This window comes from Ovis aries, chromosome 11, assembly GCF_016772045.2.
Source record: "Ovis aries strain OAR_USU_Benz2616 breed Rambouillet chromosome 11, ARS-UI_Ramb_v3.0, whole genome shotgun sequence".
Classification (NCBI taxonomy): domain Eukaryota; kingdom Metazoa; phylum Chordata; class Mammalia; order Artiodactyla; family Bovidae; genus Ovis; species Ovis aries.
The window spans coordinates 25,918,963-25,938,915 of NC_056064.1; the positions used below are offsets into that span (position 1 = coordinate 25,918,963).

At 48.8% G+C, this 19,953-nt stretch overlaps 1 protein-coding gene and 1 long non-coding RNA gene across 11 annotated transcripts in view; one reads left to right on the forward strand and one right to left on the reverse strand.

Annotated features, from left to right (window-relative positions):
• The window catches only part of NLRP1 (NLR family pyrin domain containing 1), a 32,302-nt gene that overhangs the window by 7,045 nt on the left and 5,304 nt on the right, over positions 1-19,953 (forward strand). For 7 of the 10 annotated variants that reach the window (XM_012185551.4, XM_042255560.1, XM_027975093.2 and 4 more), the window contains 10 exons: positions 2,253-3,870; positions 6,169-6,339; positions 8,138-8,308; positions 9,116-9,286; positions 10,448-10,537; positions 12,975-13,063; positions 13,622-13,784; positions 15,367-15,590; positions 18,357-18,619; positions 19,382-19,507. In XM_012185551.4, coding sequence (XP_012040941.3) covers positions 2,253-3,870; positions 6,169-6,339; positions 8,138-8,308; positions 9,116-9,286; positions 10,448-10,537; positions 12,975-13,063; positions 13,622-13,784; positions 15,367-15,590; positions 18,357-18,619; positions 19,382-19,507 — 3,086 coding nt within the window. Of the gene's footprint in view, positions 1-2,252; positions 3,871-6,168; positions 6,340-8,137; positions 8,309-9,115; positions 9,287-10,447; positions 10,538-12,974; positions 13,064-13,621; positions 13,785-15,366; positions 15,591-17,840; positions 17,978-18,356; positions 18,620-19,381; positions 19,508-19,953 lie in introns of those variants that run through there. The other 3 variants (XM_042255567.2, XM_042255561.1, XM_042255563.1) reach the window with 3 other exon arrangements.
• On the reverse strand, positions 13,911-19,411 carry LOC132657337 (uncharacterized). The gene is made up of 2 exons (XR_009595331.1): positions 19,300-19,411; positions 13,911-17,228 (listed from the first exon to the last, which is right to left on the reverse strand). It is a non-coding gene; the product is annotated as an uncharacterized LOC132657337 (long non-coding RNA).

Sequence of the window (19,953 nt, forward strand, 5' to 3'; positions counted from 1 at the left end):
CACCTGCATATCTGAGGTTATTGATATTTCTCCTGGCAATCTTGATTCCAGCTTGTGATTCATCCACCCCAGCATTTTGCATGATGTACTCTCGGTATAAGTTAAATAACCAGGGTAACAATATACAGCCTTGACACACTCCTTTCGCACACTTGAACCAGTCTGCTGTTCCATGTTTGGTTCCAAATGCCACTATCCACACATTTAATGTTCCGCTTCCTTTGTCATCTACGGGCTTCCAGGTGGTGCTAGTGGTAAAGAACCCATTTGCCAATAGAGGAGATGTAAGAAAAGCAGGCTTGACATCTAGGTCAAGAAGATCCCCTGGAGGAGAGTATGGCAACCCACTCTGGTATTCATGCCTGGAGAATCCCATGAACCGAGGAGCCTGGTGGGCCACACAGTCTTTAGGGTCACAAAGAGTCAGACATGACTGAAGTGGCTTAGGACATGCACAAGGCATCTTCTTAACATTGATCTCAATGATGAGTGAAGTCCCTTTTGAAATCTGAGAGATGTTTTGTTAAAATGATCCCTTCCACACCCAAGTAGGAGTATACTTGTAGAATTCATGGTCCTAAAATGTGACCCAGGTTGGAGATGAATTAAAAGACTTAATTAATCATAACTTTTCCCATTCTGGGAAGGAAAGAAAGAAGGAAGAAAGGAAAAGAAGGAGGGAGGGAGGAAGAAAAAGAAGAAAAGAAGCAAGAATTTTGTAATATGTAAGAGGCATCTTACCAAAACATACAAAAGCAATAACCTTAAACATGAAGAAGTAAATATGAAAGCCAAGAGGCTATTTAGCTGTTACAAAAAAAAACATTCATTGATTCTGAGCATCCTAGCAACCAGGGCAAAAATGGAAAGACAATGGGTTGGTTCAGTTCAGTTCAGTTCAGTCGCTCAGTCATGTCTGACTCTTTGCGACCCCATGAATCGCAGCACGCCAGGCCTCCCTGTCCATCACCAACACCCGGAGTTCACTCAGACTCACGCGCATCGAGTCAGTGATGCCATCCAGCCATCTCATCCTCGGTCGTCCCCTTCTCCTCCTGCCCCCAATCCCTCTCAGTCGCTTGGTCATGTCCAATTCTTTGCAACTCCATGGCAAGCACAGTCCATGGGATTCTCCTGGCAAAAATACTGGAATAGGTTGCCATTTCCTATCCCAGGGGATATTCCTGACCCAAGGATCAAACCCGAATCTTCTCCATTGGCAGGTGGATTCTTTACCACTGTACCATCTGGGAAGCCCTGCTCAATAGAATGGAAAAGACCAACTCAGAAGAAATACATCTTTCCTAATGCTGAATTCTTTTTCTTTGGCTTTTCCAGCCAAGTTGAGGCATGATTGATAAATAAAATTATACTATGTTAAAAGTGTACAGATTTGATATACATTGTGAAACAATTACTACAATCAAGTTAATTGACACATCCATCACCTTGAATACCTTTGTGTGTGTGTGTGTGTGTGTGTGTGTGTGTGTGTGTGTGTGTGAGGGGAATGCTTGTGATTTGCTATCTTAGCAAATTTCAAACATATAGTATGGTATTATTAGCTATCATCATCATACTGTCCATCAAAGCCTCAAAAATAATTCATTTTAAAATTGAAAGTTTGTATTCTTTGATCAACATCTCCCAATTTCCTTCACCCCCTCATCCCTGGGAACCATTATTCCTCTCTCTGTTTCTTTTTTTTTTTTTTTTAGTTTTTTTTTTTCATTTTAAAATCTTTAATTCTTACATGCCTCTCTCTGTTTCTATAAGGTTAAATTTTTTTTGTTTTTAGATTCCACATATAAGTGATACCATACATATTTGTCTTTCTCTGTCTGGCTTATGTCACTTAGGATAATGCCCTCCAGGTTCATCCATGTTATCAAAAATGTCAGGATTTCCTTCTTTTTATGGCTGAATAATATTCCATTATAGAGAGATAGGTAGATACCTAGATCAATAGACTATATCACCTTTATCCATCCATTCATCCACTGAAACAACTTAGGTTGTTTCGTATCATGCTTCTATATCATGAATAGTGCTGTAATGAATGTGGGAGGGCAGATATCTCACCAGCCTCTCTACTGTTTTTCTAGTCTCTGTTTCCTTCATTTCTGAATCAGCAGCCAGCACAGCATGTGGCTTGAGCAGGTGCAAAAAACAGTTGTTGAGTATTGGAAGGAGGGACAAATGAAAAAAACTATCCTATACCTTTATGTTTTATCTCTCCCTCCCTTACTTAGGAAGCAGAAAGAGATACCAGTATCAAAGGAGAGAGACACCTTACTCCACCTGGTCATGGAAAAATGAAGATTTGCACCCAAAATTTGTGCAGTTGCTACTTCTACACACTCCTTACCACAAAGACTACGAGTCCTTGAACCGGGAAAGCTGGGATCATGGGGTGGTTGAGGAGCAAGGGCATTTGATTGAGGTCAGAGACTTATTTGGCTCAGACCTGGGTCCCCAGGAAGGGCCTCACACAGTCGTATTGCATGGAGTTGCTGGAATTGGGAAGTCCACACTGGCCAGGCATGTGAGAAGAGCCTGGGAGGAGGGCCAGCTATACAGAAACCACTTCCAGCGTGTCTTCTACTTCAACTGCAGAGAGCTGGCCACGTCCAAGCTGACAAGTCTGGAGGAACTCATCACAAAAGACCAGTCCGCCACTGCGGCTTCCGCTGGACAGGTCCAATCTCAGCCGGAGCAGCTGCTCTTCATCCTCGATGGTTTAGATGAACTGGAATGGGTCTCAGAGGAGCAGAGGGCAGAGCTCTGTCTGAACTGGAGCCAGCAGCAGCCCGTGCAGACACTGCTGGGCAGTTTGCTGGAGAAAACCGTATTTCCAGAGGCATCCTTGCTGATCACAGCTCGGACTGCAGCTCTGCAGAAGTTCATTCCTTCTTTGAAGCAGCCCTGTTGGGTGGAGGTCCTGGGGTTCTCCGAGTCTTCCAGGAAGGACTATTTCTATGAATATTTCACAGAGGAAAGCCAAGCAACTAGAGCCTTTAGCGTGGTTGAATCAAACCAAGCGCTCTTGGCCATGTGTCTCACGCCCTTGGTGTCCTGGCTGGCCTGCACTTGCCTGAAGCAGCAGATGGAGGCAGGGGAAGAACTCTCACTGAGGTCGCAGACCATGACAGCTCTCTATCTGCACTACCTTGCCCAAGCTATCCAAGCTCAGCCCCTGGGGACTCAGCTGAGGGGCTTCTGTACTCTTGCTGCTGAGGGTATCTGGCAAGGAAAGACTCTGTTCAGTCCAGGGGACCTCAAGAAGCATGGATTAGGTGGGGTCATCAACGCCACTCCCTTAAAGATGGATGTTCTTCAAAAGCACCCCACATCTCTGAACTACAGCTTCACTCACCTGTGTTTCCAGGAGTTCTTTGCAGCAGTGTCCTTTGCTTTAGGGGACATGGAGGACAAAAGTGACCATCCTAACAGCACTGGAAGCATGGAAAAGTTGGTAGAAGTATATGGGATCAATAACCTGTTTAGGGCACCAACCGTGCATTTCCTATCCGGCCTTTTGAGTGAGCAAGGAGCGAGAGAGATGGAGAACATTTTCCAATGCAAGCTGTCTTGGGAGAGAAAGCGGGAGTCACTGCTGCGGCGGGCTGAATTGGAACTCTGGTGTGAGCATTACTCTCTGCAATTGTTTCACTGTTTGTATGAGATTCAGGACGAAGAGTTCCTGACACAAGCAATGGCCCACTTCCAAGGAACGAGAGTGTACATCCGAACCAGCATGGAGCTGCTCATGTTCACTTTCTGCATTAGATTCTGCAACCACGTGCGGCGGCTTCAGCTGAATGAGGGCAGACAACATGCAGGAGCATGCAGGCCCACTGACACAGTGCTGTGAGTACCCCCACCCTCTCTCCTCTCCGTCTCCTCTGTTGGCTCCTCCTTCCTAGGCACTGGAATCACTTTCACTAAACTTAACCCCAGGGGTTCAAGGATCGGGGTCTGCAGTGACCACCACGGCAGATCCAACCACCATCCCCCATCTGCCTAAGATCCCCTGCAGGAGGGTCCATCCATGTGACGTGCCCTGCCTGCCTCTGGGTGGGCCCGCTGTGTCCTGCCACTGCTCGTCCTGTCTCTTTGATGACCACCATATTCTCCACCTCCTGTGCTGACCTGCTTTCCCCTCCATGAAGCCCACCTGCCTCTCTTTCTCCCTCATGTTTATCTGTAAGCAACCCCTCCCTCAGCTGCTTCAGACACTCCCCTTGACGGCTGTTGACCATGGCATTGGTCCAGAGATCTCCTCCATCACAAAATGTGTGTGTCTGAAAGGTACATTTTTCCCTGCACACCTGACTTCTCTGTTTGTATCAATAATGCACTCTTGTACCCCAGGCACTTAGCCTAAAACCCACCCCCCGCAACCTGAGTGTGACAGCAGAGTTTTCTCTAAACATCCTCCAACCCCATTAACTTCCCCACCCAGGTTCCCCCACCTCAGTTGCAGTATTGGTCATTTGGTCCTTTTATGGTTTGTTCTGTGAATATTTATCTGGCACTGCTTTTAGGCCGGATCCTCCAGATCACAGATGAACAAACACAACTCCTGCCTCAAAGAACTCAAAACCTGGGGTAGAAGACACACAACCACCCGGTAATTACAACTGAGTATGATGCCACGGTAACAGACGGCAAGGCATGAGGTTGGCTGCAGGAAGAGAGTGTGTGCATGTGTGCGTGCACACACACACGCACACTCAGTCGTATCCCCCTCTCTGTGGTTCCATGGACTGTAGCCTGTCAGGCTACTCGATTTTCCACGCAAGAATACCTGAGCAGGTTGCCATTTCCTACTCCAGGGGATCTTCCTGACCCAGGGATCAAACCCAGAAGTTCTCTTGTGTCTCCTGCTTTGGTGGGCAGATTCTTTACCACTAGCACCACCTGGGAAGCCCACAGGAAGGGAGTAATCACACAGAAAAAAAAGTGGAAAAAAAGTGAAAGTGTTAGTTGCATCCAAGTCTCTGTGACACTGAAGTGGGTTGCCATTCCCTTCTCCAGGGGATCTTTCCAACCCAGAGATTGAACCTGGGTCTCCTGCATTGCAGGCAGATTCTTTACTGTCTGAGCCACCAGGGAAGCCCAATCACACAAAAGTAAACCAGAAAAGAGAGGAAGAAACGCTGGATTTGGGTTTTTGCTTTTTTAGACTTTCAAGGTTTTTTTTCTCACAGTAAAACCCATGTCCACTATAGGAAAATAAGAATATGTAGAGAAGCAAAAAGACATAAATTAATATCAGCCAGAATGCCAGCACTCAGAAATGAATGCCAGCACTCAGAAATGACCATCATTAAGAATTGAAGTATATGGTGCTGTTGTATGAAAACTGTACACATCTTAATTATGTTGAGTTAAGTAATGCTTCTCAGACCTACTGTATCCTTCTACTTTTCTGTCTACTCATCCTAGTAATTTTTGAGAGTTTGACCTTGAAACTCCAACTAAAAATCTTAACTTACCTACTTAAAAAATAATTATCGTAAACAGTGGAACTATATGTAACTAGATGTATTTTTTCTATATTTTCCAAGTCTCCTGTAAATGTGTTATCATGCTTTCATAATTTAAAAATATAAAATTTTTAAAAAATTTTTTAAGTAAAAGCTTTTTTTAAAACACTGAGGTATATGGAATTTCCCTGGTGGTCCAGTGATTAACACTCCATGCTGCCAATGCAGGAGATACAGGTTCGATCCCTGGTCAGGGAAATAAGATCCCACATGTTGTGCAGAGCAGCCAGAAGATTTTTAAAAAAAGAAGAATTGAGGTATATCATCTAGTCTTTTTTATGCTGGTTTTCATGGCAGAACTGAGCCACACTGGACATTTTCTTTTACAGTTGGCTGCCCCTCCACTGCCGCCACCCTGGGCTGGGGCCCCCTCTTCTCTGTGGCTCGTCAGTCTATAGCCCTTGCAGTACTACTCTGAAGTGTTCATCGTTTATGTCTGCTTCTGCCTCCGTCTGGAAGTTTCTTGAGGGCAGAGGGAGCCATTTTCCATCTCTTCTATCTGCGGTGTTCGGGGCAGTCAGGGAGGCTGGTCAGCCCTGGGGACGGCACTGCCCGCCGTGCGCCTCCACCCCTGCACACGCTGACCACGCCTCTCCTGTGTCTCTCTCCCCCGCAGGTTGAGCTGGGTCCCGGCCACAGAGGCCCGCTGGCAGGTTCTCTGCTCCGTTCTCCAGGTCACTGGAAACCTGAAGGAACTGGACCTGAGTGGAAATTTCTTGAGCCGCTCTGCAGTACAGAGTCTTGGTGAGGCCCTGAGATGCCCTGGGTGCCAGCTAGAGACCCTGCGGTGAGTCTGGCCTGGGCTCTGCTCTGAACAGGGGTGGATGGGAGATCTAAGACGGACGCTGACTCTAGGAGGTGGAACTATCCTCGCATTCTGCAGATACTCACTGAGCCCCTCTCTGGCCCACCACTGCGCCAGGTGCCAGCGTCACTATGGCAAACACACACAGGCAGGTGTCTGTTCTCAGAGAGCTTGCAAAAGACTGACATTAATCAGGGAACCATGCTAACAAAGGTGTGACTTCAGGGCCCAATAAGGGTCTCCAGTGGAAAGTGTCCCTAAGGAAGGGACACTTGGGGACTTTCCTGGTGGTCCAGTGGTTAGGACTCAGTGCTTCCATTGCTGTGGGTTTGAGCTTGACCTTTCATTGGGGAACTAAGGTCTCGTAAGCCTCACAGCACTGCCAAAAAAATAAAACTGCAATAAGATATCACTTTATGCCTGTTAAAATGGCTATTATCAAAAAGGTAGAAATCACAAGTATTGGAGAGGATGTGGAGAAAATGTGTGCTTTCTCATACACTGTTGGTGAGAATGGAAATGGATGCAGCCACCATCGAAAATGGTATAGATATTTCTCAAAAAAATAAATAAATAAGAACAGCACTATCATGTGAGCCAGCTATTCCGCTTCTGGGCATTTATCTGAAGAAGATTTTATTTGGGTTGGGCGTCTTGATGAACTACTCATCATTCAAGGCATTCCTCATACATTTCCACCTCCTTCCCTTGTCGAAATTAATCATTTCTTCTGCCTTCATCTGCATTTGACTTGTCCCTTGGGGCACCATCTACTTTTTAAGTGCCTACTATGTGCCAGACACTACTGTGGGCACTTGGGTACAGCTAGCTCAATGGTACCCCACTCCAGTACTCTTGCCTGGAAAATCCCATGGACAGAGGAGCCGGGTAGGCTGCAGTCCATGGGGTCGCTAAGAGTCGGACATGGCTGAGCGACTTCACTTTCACTTTTCACTTTCATGCATTGGAGAAGGAAATGGCAACCCACTCCAGTGTTCTTGCCTGGAGAATCCCAGGGACGGGGGAGCCTGGTGGGCTGCCATCTATGGGGTCACACAGAGTCGGACGTAACTGAAGCGACTTAGCAGCAGCAGCAGCAGTAATGAAAATGGGCAAAACTCCTTCATGAAGCCTACATTCCAGAGGGGATGGGGACAAAAAGTCAAAAGAACAAGTAAAGTATATTGCGTGTGGTAAGGACTAGAGAGAAAAGTAAAGCAAAAAGGAGTAGAGAGTTGGGGCTGGTGTGCCATTTTAAATAGGCAGGGTGGTGAGGCAAGGTTCCTGCAAGGGGACTTTTGAGCAAAGACCCAGGAGCAGGTGAGGGAACAAGCCATGAGCTATCAGGTAACAGAGCTTGTTCCAGGCAAAAGAAACAGCCAGTGCAGAGAACCTGAGGTGGGACCATGCCTGGAGTGTTTAAGGAACAGTGTGGAGGCCAGTGGAGATGCAGCTAAAAGGAATATGAGATGAGGACAGAGAGGACAAGGAGTCAGACTGCCACTGTCTCACAGACGAGGTCAAAGACCATGCATTTCTCTCTGATGACCTGGGAAAATGTGGGAGGATTTTGATCCAAAGAGATCCAAAACCTGACTTACTGTTATTTGTTTCTATGTCTATCCCCCAGTGCCTGTGCATTTCTGGGGGCCTGGGGGCTAGAGGGTCTTCCTGACCTCCACCTGGCCCACAGGTGTAGATGCTCAACAGGTTGTTCATGGGTGATTGTGGAAATCAACAGATAAGTAAAGGCAAGGCTGTGGTCACGTGTCTCCCACAGGTTGGCCAGCTGTGGACTCACAGCTGAGAGCTGCAAGGACATTGCCTCTGGGCTCTGCGCCAGCCAAACCCTGATGCAATTGGAATTGAGCTTCAACACACTCCTGGATGCAGGAGCTGAGCACCTTTGCCAGGGCCTGAGACAGCCAACCTGCAAGCTGCAGCGACTGTTGTAATTGCTCCTCATTGGCACTACTTCGTAGGGTGGGCACGGGGAGGAAGAAGGAGCTTCCCTAGCACCACGGGGCAGAGAGAAAGCAAGGGCTCATGGAGGCCATGATAGATTCCCACTGAAGCCCTCATATTCCTCCTTAACTTTTATTCTTATATTAGAAGCTCGCTCTTTTCTCATCCTGTATTGTAGACGCCCTTAATGTTGAAACCCACAAAGTGCTGAAACATATGTCAGGTAACTCTGAGCATTTGGGAGGGCCGAGGTAGTTAACAATGAGATCCAGGCATCCCAGTGGAACATCGGTGTAAATTAATCATACAACATCAATACAGTGAGTGAGCAGGATTCATGGGAATCACACGGAAGTGAAAAGGGGATGTGGTCTCTATCCTGAGTAGCTCCTTGGCTGAAAGAGGAATATTTAAATCTCCCAGGTTCCTGCAAGCCAGGCATGCCTTTATCTTCCTTTAATGTCACACTTGGACTTCCCTGGTAGCTCAGATGGTAAAGCGTCTGCCTACAATGTGGGAGACCTGGGTTCAATCCCTGGGTTTGGAAGATCTCCTGGAGAAGGAAATGGCAGCCCACTCCAGTATTCTTGCCTAGAAAATCCCATGGATGGAGGAGCCTGGTAGGCTACAGTTCATGGGGTCGCAAAGAGTCAGACACGACTGAGCGACTTCACTTACTGATTTCACTCACTCAGTGTCACCCTAGAACCCTCCTAGGGCCATAGGTACTAGAAAGGAAAACCAGATGCCAGTTAGGACATTGACTGGGGGCCCGCATGTGTCTTCCCTGCAGGCTGGCAGGCTGCGGCCTCACGTCTGGCTGCTGCCAGGACCTGGCCTCCGTGCTCAGGGTCAGCCCCAGACTGACGGAGCTAAACCTGCTGCAGAATGACCTGGACGACCTCGGCGTGAGGCTGCTCTGTGAAGGACTCAGGCACCCTTCCTGCCAGCTCATGTTCCTATGGTGAGGCTCTGCGGGCCCCTTCTGGGGAGAGGGCAGGGAATGGGGGGAGGGGAGGCAAGTGCCGCGGAACTGGACAGAGGAAAGAAAAGGGACAGACAAATGCACGGTCCGCCAGGCTTCCTCACCAGCGACGCCGCTTACTTAGGCCTTGTGACTCAGGCAGCTCTTCACCTGAGACTCGGTTTCTTTAGATTTGATCTAATGGGACCATCATATCAATAAAATGCATGTAAACACTAGGACAGAGTTCAGACAGAAATGGGCTTGGAGCACTGGAGTCCCCCGTGGCTGAAGAGCAGTGAGCCCCCAGCCTTCCTTGCTGCCCTGCAGGCCCTGAGGGCGATGTTCTCTGAGCAGCAGCCCCTCCCATGTGTCTCAGCCACTTCCTCTTTCCTCCACTTCCTGAGAAGGAGTCCACTGGCTGTTTCTGGCTGAGCCCTTGCTTACAGCTCCTGGTAGGGCTCCGCACCCCACCTCACCCATCCTCCGTTGAGCTCCAGCAGCCCTTAGAAACACAGTGGGAATCACAATGTTAGTGGCTCAGTTGCATCTGACTTTGCGACCCCAAAGATGTTAGCCCATCAGGTTCCTCTGTCCATGGGATTTTCCAGGCACAAATACTGGAGTCGGTTTCCATTCCCTTCTCAGGGGATCTTCCCGATCCAGGGATTGAACCAGGGTCTTCGAGGGGTCTGCAAAGTCTGGGCCCTGGCCACCCTCAGCCAGGACTCCCTCCTTTAGACTCTCAGGCCTAAAGGTGAAGTCGGGGCAAGATAACGAGATAAACATTCTGCAGGTGGGTTCCCCCAAGGCTAACAGTGGCCGTTTACAACCAGGGGAACTCGAGCTCCCTCCCCACCAAGCATTTCCTGACTTCAGAGCCTCCAGTAGCCTTGGCTGAGGTCTCCACTGAGATGGCATCACAGCCCAACTTCTTCTTCTCTGCCCAGACCTGTTTCCCTCTCCCCGCCACCCTGATGTTGATCCAAGAACACCCCCTAATAAATCTCACTCCACTTTCCATCTCAGAGCCCAATTCCCAGCAAACCCAACCTGCAGTAGTTTCCTCTGGGAGGTGGTAGATTCCACCATCCTGAGCCCCCAAGGACCTCAGGATCACACAGGGGTCCCGGGAGAACCAGGCTTCCTTTGCGCTTGCAGGCTGGACCAGACTCAGCTAAGCAAGGAGGTGACCGAGATGCTGAGGGCCCTGGAAAGAGAGAAGCCTCAGCTGCTAGTCTCCAGGATGTGGTAAGGTGGGGAGACTCAGAACCCCCTCCTGCTGTTCCAGGCCCGGCTGAGTCCTTGGGGCAGGTCAAGAACCAAGAGATGAGGAAAGACATGTGGGGTGGAGGTAGACACGGCAGAGCTGGGAAGAAACCAAGAAAGTACGGCAGCCAGAGAGAGGTTTGGGCATTGATTTGTTTAGTGCGAACGGAATTATGCCACTCCTCTGCTTAAACCTTTCCATTAGATGAATGTGCGTGTGCCAAGTCGTTTCAGTCGTGTCCGACTCTGTGTGACCCTATGGATTGTAGCCTGCCAGGCTCCTGTGTCCATGGGATTTCACAGGAAAGAATACTGGAGTGGGTTGCCATTGCCTTCTCCAATAAGAAGATTAAAAAAAAAAAAAAAAAGATGAATGGGTGCCTTGATGAGATTTGGAACTTGGAAAGCAATGACCACCAGGGGGAGACAAAGACAAAGAGAGAGAGTCTAGGAAGAGCCAGACCACCTCCACCCAGACCCTCACCCTCCAATACACATAGACACACAGCCAGAGAGGCTGAAGGGGTGAGCCCCAGAGATGGGAGAATCCCTCTTCCTCCCCAGGGAATCAGCTGCAGCACCGTTCTCCCAGTTTGGTGCATTTCGGCCTGTGACCGAAATTCAGGGCAACTGTTCCCTGAATCTCCGCAGCTGTGCCTCACCTGAAAAGGAAAGGAAAGGGCTCCTAGCTTTAGAAGGAGGATCTACTTGTCACAGAGCAACATGCCCTGCATCCCTCACACGACGTGTGAGGCACAAGCAGCGAACAAGGGCCCAAATTCCAGGAGCTCAGCCCAGCAGGTGCAAATTATTCCCTCCCCACCCCCCCCCCCCCCCCCACCCCAGCCTCCCACCTCCACCCGCAGAACTACATCTGGGTTTCTCTAAGGACACTGATGGGCCCACTGGATTCTGCAGGGCAGCTGAGCTGAGCTGTGAAGGATGGGAGAGGAGTGCTGGGCCCCGAAAGGGTTGATTCCAGGCAGAGGTGGTGTAGCTTGCTGAACAAGAGCTAGATGCCTGAAGTGCATAGAAACCAAGACTAGGGCACTGGCTTTTGAGAAAAGAAAGAGCTTTATTGCAAAGTCCACTAGCAAGGGCACAAAGGGTGAGGCTCTCAAATCGATCCAGGATTCAGGGCGACATTTAAGGGGTTTAGAGAAATGTCAATCTTGGAAGCTGGTTGGCTAGTTTCGAATAAGCCAAACAAGCTACTCGCACTGCTGGAAGCCAGATCTTCCTTTTTTGAAAGACTTCTAGCCCCCAAAAGGGCTCCTGAGGCAACATTTCTATTCTTTGAGTTCGGTAGACTGAAGACACAGATTCTGTCTTGCGTGGGGGTGCTATCTAAATAACTCAAGGCTACATTAATCAATTAACTTATTTAAAGGCAGCAAAACCAGTTTAAGCTGGTTCATGTTTTACTTGCCGTTTCAGTAGAGGCACTTAGCTTAGCTTCTTTGAGGAATAGGAGGTCAGGGACCTGGAGCGGAGCTACTCAAAGTATGGTCCTTAGAATCAGCAGCAGAATCAACATCCCCTGGGAGCTCGGTGGGTTTCCCAGGCTGCTCAATAGTAAATAACCGACCTACTGAAACAGGAGACTCTGGTTCGATCCCTGGGTCAGGAAGATCCCCTGGAGAAGGAAATGACAACCCACCCATGTGTTCTTGCCTGGAAAGTCCCATGGACGGAGAGGCCTGCCAGGCTAAAGTCCATAGGGTGGCAAGAGTCAGACATGACTTAGCGACTAAACAACAGTAAGGAGCTCAGTAGAAAGGCCCCACTCCAGACCTGCTGAGTCAGAATCTTGGGGTGGGCCCAGGAATGCATCTTCTAGCCCAGGCCTTCAGGTGATTTTAAACACTGATTTACAGCCATGGGGGCAGCGAGACTGGCACAGGTGGGGCGGGGGATGGGGGGCAGTACCTAACATCTTGTGGGCCACATTAAGAATTTCGATCTTACTCGCCGAATCAATAGACATTTCAGGGCTTCAGCACTGAAGTTCTGTGCCAGGTTCCCATTTTCAGATCAGCTTCTGAGTGGACAGTGGACCAAGGGTCAAGAGCGAAAACAGGGAACCCTCTAAGATGAGGCAGTGGTTCCAGCCACAGATGCCAGAGCCTGGAAACAAGGTGGAGGCCATGGAGGTGGAGAGAAGAGAAAAGAGCTGTTTTGGCAGCTGTGTCAAGGTGATCAATAAGCTCTCAGATTGGCCAAGGGAGAAGTCAGGATGATGCCTCAGTTCTGGTATAAACAGCTGGGTGGATGGGGGCTGTTCATGGGAGCAGGGACTACAGGAGAAGCCCAGTGGGGATCAGGAGTTCAAATTTCGATGAGTTGAACTCAAGTGGGGATGTCATGGAGACAGCCCCCAGAATCCTCCACGATCTCAGGGAGAATGAATTCTGTCCAGGAAGCCAAGTCTGAGGATCCTTCACGAGGGCCCAGGTGGAGCCGAGATGAGCAATACATCCTCACTCAAGCGGCAGAGACAAGCATCAGGTAGTCTGAAGGGGCCAGGCTGGGAGCATCATGATGTGGGCTTGCAGGGGTGGAGGGAGTGATGGCATTTATAAAAGGTCATTCCCTCCATCCTCCTGCCTCTGGAGTGGGACAGACACACCTAGGGGAGACTCCATGAGAGATCTTCTACTACCCGAACCTTGCAGGATTTCTGTTTCCCTCTCTTCCAGCCTCAGGGGGCTGGACTGTTCCTCTCCTAAATATCCACAACATGACTCATACTCTGAACCAGAGCCCAGTATCTTAAGGCCCACTCTGGGCTTCTAAAGCCTGGAATCCCATCTCCATCCCTGCCTGTCCATCTTTGGAGCCATGTTCCCCTCAGAAGCTGACCACCCAGGGAGTGCTGGGAAGAGCGACAATTCTGGGAAGTGAGAAAGGGGAGGGAGGAGGGTTTGGGCAAGGGGAGGCAGCAGGATTGAGCCCCCTTGGATATCAGGCAGACTGGCCTTGGGAAGGGCCCCTCTGTGGTCTAGCCTAGGGGGCCGGGGGCAGCCAGGCAGAACCTAAAGCTGGCCACTGCCCTGTCTGTTCCAGAGGGCAGCTCTCCTCAAGCAGCACAGGCGAGACCCTTCTGTCCATCTTCTCCTACCCCTCCGGGGAACGAGCACATGGAGTCTCTGGGGACTGAGGATAACCTCTGGGGCCCCACAGGGCCTGTGGCTACTGAGGTGGTTGACGAAGAGAGGAGCCTGTACCGGTAAGTGAGGGGTCCTGGCCTGTCCCACCCCCTCCGTCCCCATGCTGGGTCCCCACAGACAGTCTGCACCCCATTCATGGTCCATTGTATCCCCTCACCACACCACCAAGCAAAGAAAGACAGGGCTGAGATATTGGTTGGTGTTTTATTATGAAAAAAGAAGGGGTTTGGATGGAGGAGGAGGAACATAGTTGGGATTTTTTTTTAATATTTATTTGTATCTATTTATTTTTGGCTGTGCCAGGTCTTAGTTGCAGCATGCGGGATCTAGTTCCCTGACCAGGGATCGAACCCAGGCCCGCTGCATTAGGAGCTCAGGGTCTTAGCCAATGGACTACCAAGGAAGTCACTGGAAAAAGAGAGTTTGTTATGAAAATTTTTAAATATACATACAAGTGGAGTCCAGGGAACTTCCATGTACCCACTATTCAGCTTCAACCTTCATTTTACCAACTTTGTTTCAACTATCCACTTTCTGCCCCTTTTTTTGCAATATTTTTAAGTCCAAAGAAATGGGTGCTTTTAGCCTTAAACTTTTTGATACCTTTCAAAAAGTTCAAATAAAGACCTTTTCTTCCATAACCACAATGTCATTTTTCACATGTCAAGGAGTTTACAATTAAGCCTTTCATATCGTCCAATGCCCAATCCTTATTCAAATCTGTTCAATAGTATAAAGTGTGTCTTTGCAGATGATTTGTTCTAATCATGATCCAAAGACAGCCCACTTGTTGTATTTGACTTGTTATGCTGCTTTATCTCACAGCTTGCGTCTCCTGCATTGGCAGGCAGGTTCCTTACCACTAGCAGCACCTAGGAAGCCCAGCTCAGTTCAGTTCAGTCACTCAGTTGTGTCCGACTCTTTGCAACCCCATGAATCGCAGCATGCCAGGCCTCCCTGTCCATCACCATCTCCCAGAGTTCCATCTCATCCTCTGTCGTCCCCTTTTCTTCCTGCCCCAATCCCTCCCAGCATCAGAGTCTTTTCCAATGAGTCAACTCTTCGTATGAGGTGGCCAAAGTACTGGAGTTTCAGCTTTAGCATCATTCATTCCAAAGAACACCCAGGACTGATCTCCTTTAGAATGGACTGGTTGGATCTCCTTGCAGTCCAAGGGACTCTCAAGAGTTTTCTCCAACACCATAGTTCAAAAGCATCAATTCTTCGGTGCTCAGCTTTCTTCACAGTCCAACTCTTACATCCATAAATGACCACTGGAAAAACCGTAGCCTTGACTAGACAGACCTTTGTTGGCAAAGTAATATCTCTGCTTTTCAATATGCTATCCAGTATTCAAATTCAAATCCATCTGACTTCAACGTCTGGGCTTACAGCCACTCTGTAGGATCCATCCATAGTGCCCAGCACAGGGCCTGGCACCCAGTAGGTGCTCAGTGAGTCTGTGTACAGTAATCCAGTGTCCTGCTGCTGCTGCTAAGTCGCTTCAGTCATGTCTGACTCTGTGTGACCCCATGGACTGCAGCCTACCAGGTTCCTCTGTCCATGGGATTTTCCAGGCAAGAGTACTGGAGTGGGTGGCCATTGCCTTCTCCAGTGTCCACTTCTCCTCATTTTTCACAGCGTTCACTTGCCCGTGGCCGGCTTCTACCACTGGCCCAACACGGGTCTCCGCTTTGAGGTGAGAGGGCCAGCGACTGTTGAAATTGAATTCTGTGCCTGGGACCAGTTCCTGAGCAGGAATTTCCCACAGCACAGCTGGCTGGCTGCAGGGCCTCTGTTTGACATCAAGGCTGAACCAGGCGCTGTGGCAGCCGTGTTCCTCCCTCACTTTGTGGCCTTCCGAGGTAAGTGGGGGAGGAGAGGCAAGGTGATGGTGGAAAGAATGGGCCTGAAAGGGTCTTTGGAGGTGATGTCCTGAGAGGGACTCATGGTTTCCTTAGAGAGACTGAGAAAGGATTAACAGAAATGGAGACAGCTTTTCTCTCATTCCATGGTGCTCTGGGCATATCATTTTTGAAGCACTTTTGTCCCCAGACTCATAATTATTTTTGCCTGAATTACTTAAAGGCTTCCCTAAATAAAAAGTACAATACAAGCCAACATTGAGCTTCCCTGGTGGTACAGTGGGTAAGAATCCGCCTGCCAATATAGGAGACGTGGGTTCGATCCCTGGTCCGGGAAGATCCCACTTTCCACGGAGCAACTAAGCCCGTGTGCCACAACTATTGAGCCTGTGCTCTAGAGCCCATGCTCTGGGAGCAGAGAAGTTCCCACTTGCTGCAACTAGCCTGTGTGCAGTGATGAAGACCCAGGGAAAGCCATAAATAAATACAACAAGGAGGGGATATCAATTATTCTGAAAATAAAACATTTTAAAAAATAATCTCACAGTCAAAAATTACAAACGGTAAACAAGGCATCACAAATGAGAACCAGAAGAAACACAGGTGCCAGAACTGGTCCCATTAAATGAATACATTAATTAATTAAAATAACTTAAAAATAAGAAAATAATAAGAATCAATCCCATAAAGATTTCACACTTTTTGTGTTATCAGAAACAAAACACAAAATACATGTGTTTCATATACTTATGGGGCTTCCCTCATAGCTCAGTTGGTAAAGAATCTGCCTGCAATGCAGAAGACCCAGGTTCGATTCCTGGGTTGGGAAGAACGCCTGGGAAAGGAAATGATAATCCACTCCAGTATTCTGGTTGGGTTACAGTCCATGGGGTCCCAAGAGTTTGACATGACTTAGCAACTAAACCACCATCAGTTCAGCTCAGTTCAGTTCAGTCACTCAGTCGTGTCCGACTCTTTGCAACCCCATATACTTATAGAAATCACCCTGGGGGAAAATAAGCAAAAAGCAATAAATAATTTAAAATGACAAATCAAATTTGGAAACAAGCTAATTAAAGAAAATGGGAAAACATTAAAAAAATAAAATAAAAGATTAAGTGACATGGAGGATGGGATACTATGAGAAGGCCTAGAATATACCTAACCAGAATTCCAGAGGATATGGCAGAGAGAATGGAGAAGATGAAATATTCAAAGAGAGAATTGCCAGGAAATTTCTATGATCACTGAAAGATGTGACTTCTCTGTGCTGTGCTGTGCTTAGTCGCTCTGTCGTGTCTGACTCTTTGTGACCCCATGGACTGTAGCCAGCCAGCCTTTTCTGTCCATGGGGATTCTCCAGGCAAGAATACTAGAGTAGGTTGCCATGCCCTCCTTCAGGGGATCTTCCTGACCCAGGTCTTCCACATTGCAGGCGGATTCTTTATCATCTGAGCCACCAGGGAAGCCCAAAAGGTAGTACTCTAGTCTCCCCGTTGGGGAATTGAACCCCAGTCTCCCACATGACAGGCAGGGATACTCACCACGATTCTAAGAGGAAGACACACAATGATGAGAAGTCGAAAAAAATCCATGGGCTATGACAGAAACATGAAAAGGTGTTGCTTCAAAGAAAGACTAGTGGAAAAGAGAAAGATGGTAATTATAGTTGTATTTAGTGAATTCTTCAGCATTTTGTCAGATGGTGTACACCACGGTGATATTATTTTCACACACACAAAAAGTAATGAATGTGCTTGCTGGGGGCCTCTTCTGGGATTAAAATCAGTCAGCAATGTTCTGACTGGTGCCCATCAGCCTAAGGTCCTTGCCTGGTTTGCTCAATGTCCCTCTGCTACCCAGAAACCACTGCATTGCTGCAGTTGCCAAGCAACACAGAGATGGAACCAGGACTCCTAATTTCTAATCCTGTGTCTCTCCCACTACCAGCCTTCATCTCTCAAGCTGTCTCTTCATCTCAAACTCATCAGTGTCCATACCTTGTCAGACTTCTTGACTGCAAACTAACTCTGGCTGATTTAGGCAGGAAAGGAATATATAAAAAGATTTCTGAGTAACTTGTAGACTTAAAAAAAGATTAGGCAACATTGAAAAAACAACAACAACAACAAAAAAAACAGGCAGTGTGCAAGGATGCTGAGAACCAAGAAAACTAGGAAGAGACCTGTGCTGCAGGCACAGCCATTGCAGGACCCTCCTGCCGATAGAATCTCTCTTCATTCTCTCTAGATCCAGGTCCTGGTAAGGAGCATTCACTTACTCAAGTTTTGGTCACATGCCTGCATCATAGCCACCAGGGAATAGCAGCTCCGAGACCCCCCTCACTGGTGGGGAAGGGGTTCTTCCCTAAAAGAAGACTATGAGTGGTGGGTGGCCCTTGGCTGCTCCATTTCCTCACTGTCCCTTCCTCCTCCTTGTCCTCCCTCTGCCTGGAGTCAAACCCGCCAACATCACTCAGTGGCCCTCATGGTTAGAGAATCCACACTAGCCAGTAACCATGGGATCCATAGCTTTCCCAACTCCCGGGCCAGGGGCTGGTCCTCTGCATGGGTTTGGTTAAAGGGAGTTTCCATGGTGCTCCCACCCTAGAGACAGTATTGCCTGAGGCCCCCACAGGTGGCAGGCCTATGCGCGATGGCTTTCCTAGGAAGACCACTGAGCCTACACTCAAGGGCATCACTCCCCCAGCCAAGTCTGACTCAGTAAGGCACTAAGTCCTTGCCTCTCATATCCATCCCTTGACAGGGAACGATGTGGACATCTCTCAGTTTCAAGTGGCCCACTTCAAAGAGGAGGGGATGCTCCTGGAGAAGCCAGTCAGGGTGACACCATGTTACGCCGTCCTGGAAAACCCTAGTTTCTCACCCATGGGAGTTCTACTGCGGATGGTCCACACTGCCCTGCGCTTCATTCCCATCACCTCTACTGTGTTGCTCTACCATTACCTCCAGCCTGAAGAAGTTACCTTCCACCTCTACCTGATCCCCAGCGATTGCTCCATTCAGAAGGTGGCAATAAGAGCCAGAAAGGTTGGGCCAGGGTGGGCTTGACAGCAAACAGGAAACACAACCAAAGAGTCCCCTAGATGGGTCAACTGGGAATTGGGATGGGCCGCTTATAAGCAGGAACCTTGACATGGGTGAGTAACCATGCTCCTGCCCAGCCATGGACTAGTCTGGCTCCCTGAGTTCTCCTCCGGCTGACTCTGCCACACCATCACTCATGTCAAGACAAGCCTCTTCCCAGGAGTCAAAAGAGTAGGTGGTTTCCATGCTTATTGTTGTTGTTGTTTGGTCACTAAGCCATGTCCAACTCTTTGTGATGCCCTGGACTACAACATGGACTCTAGGCTTTCCTGTCCTTCCCCATCTCCCAGAGTTTGCTCAAACTCATGTCCACTGTGTTGATGATGCCATCCAACCATCTCATCCTCTGTCATCCCCTTCTCCTCCTGCCCTTCATCTTTCCCAGCATCAGGGTCTTTTCCAATAAGTTGGCTCTTCGCATCAGGTGGCCAAAGTATTGGAGCTTAGAACTGTCTCTTTTCCCCTGTTACCATGTCTTCTCCAACATCGCCCCAGTTCTCACCCTGAGCACAGCAGAGGCCAAGCATGGGTGGGGGGTGGGAAGTCAGCAGGGGTGGTACAGCCCCCATCACCCACAGAAACACACAGAAACATCATCTCACTTTGTTCAGACCAGGTTCTGTAGGCAGAATCCGAGTCAGGGTCCAGACATATCTGCTTTGATCCTTGTTCTGTACTCCTCAGGCCATAGACGATGAAGAAAAGAAGTTCCAGTTTGTGCGAATTCACAAGCCACCCCCGCTGACCCCGCTCTACATGGGCTCCCGCTACATTGTGTCTGGTTCAGAGAAGCTGGAAATACTGCCTGAGGTGAGCAGCCCAGGTGGTCAGCCATCACTGGGGTCAGAGGTCTTGCTTGGAAATACCTGTGAGTGGGTCTCAGAGCTTTCCCAGGGACTGGGTGAACTGGGGTTGGGCAAACAGCAAATGGGGCTTCCCTGGTAGCTCAGCTGGTAAAGAATTTGCCTGCAATGCAGGAGACCCCAGTTTGATTCCTGGAGAATCCCCATGGACAGAGGAACTGGTGTACTATAGTTCATGGCATCACAGAGTTGGACACCACTGAGTGGCTAAGCACAACACAGACAGCAAGTGAGATTTAGGGTGAGCAGGAATGCTTCAAAGGGTAGGAGACAGGAAGTTGGGGAGGGGTCACATTTGGGATGGGGGCAACATTGGGAAGAGTTGAGCTATAGAGTGACAATAACCTCCAATTAAACCCACCAAGGACTTCCCTGGCAGTCTAGTGGTTAAGA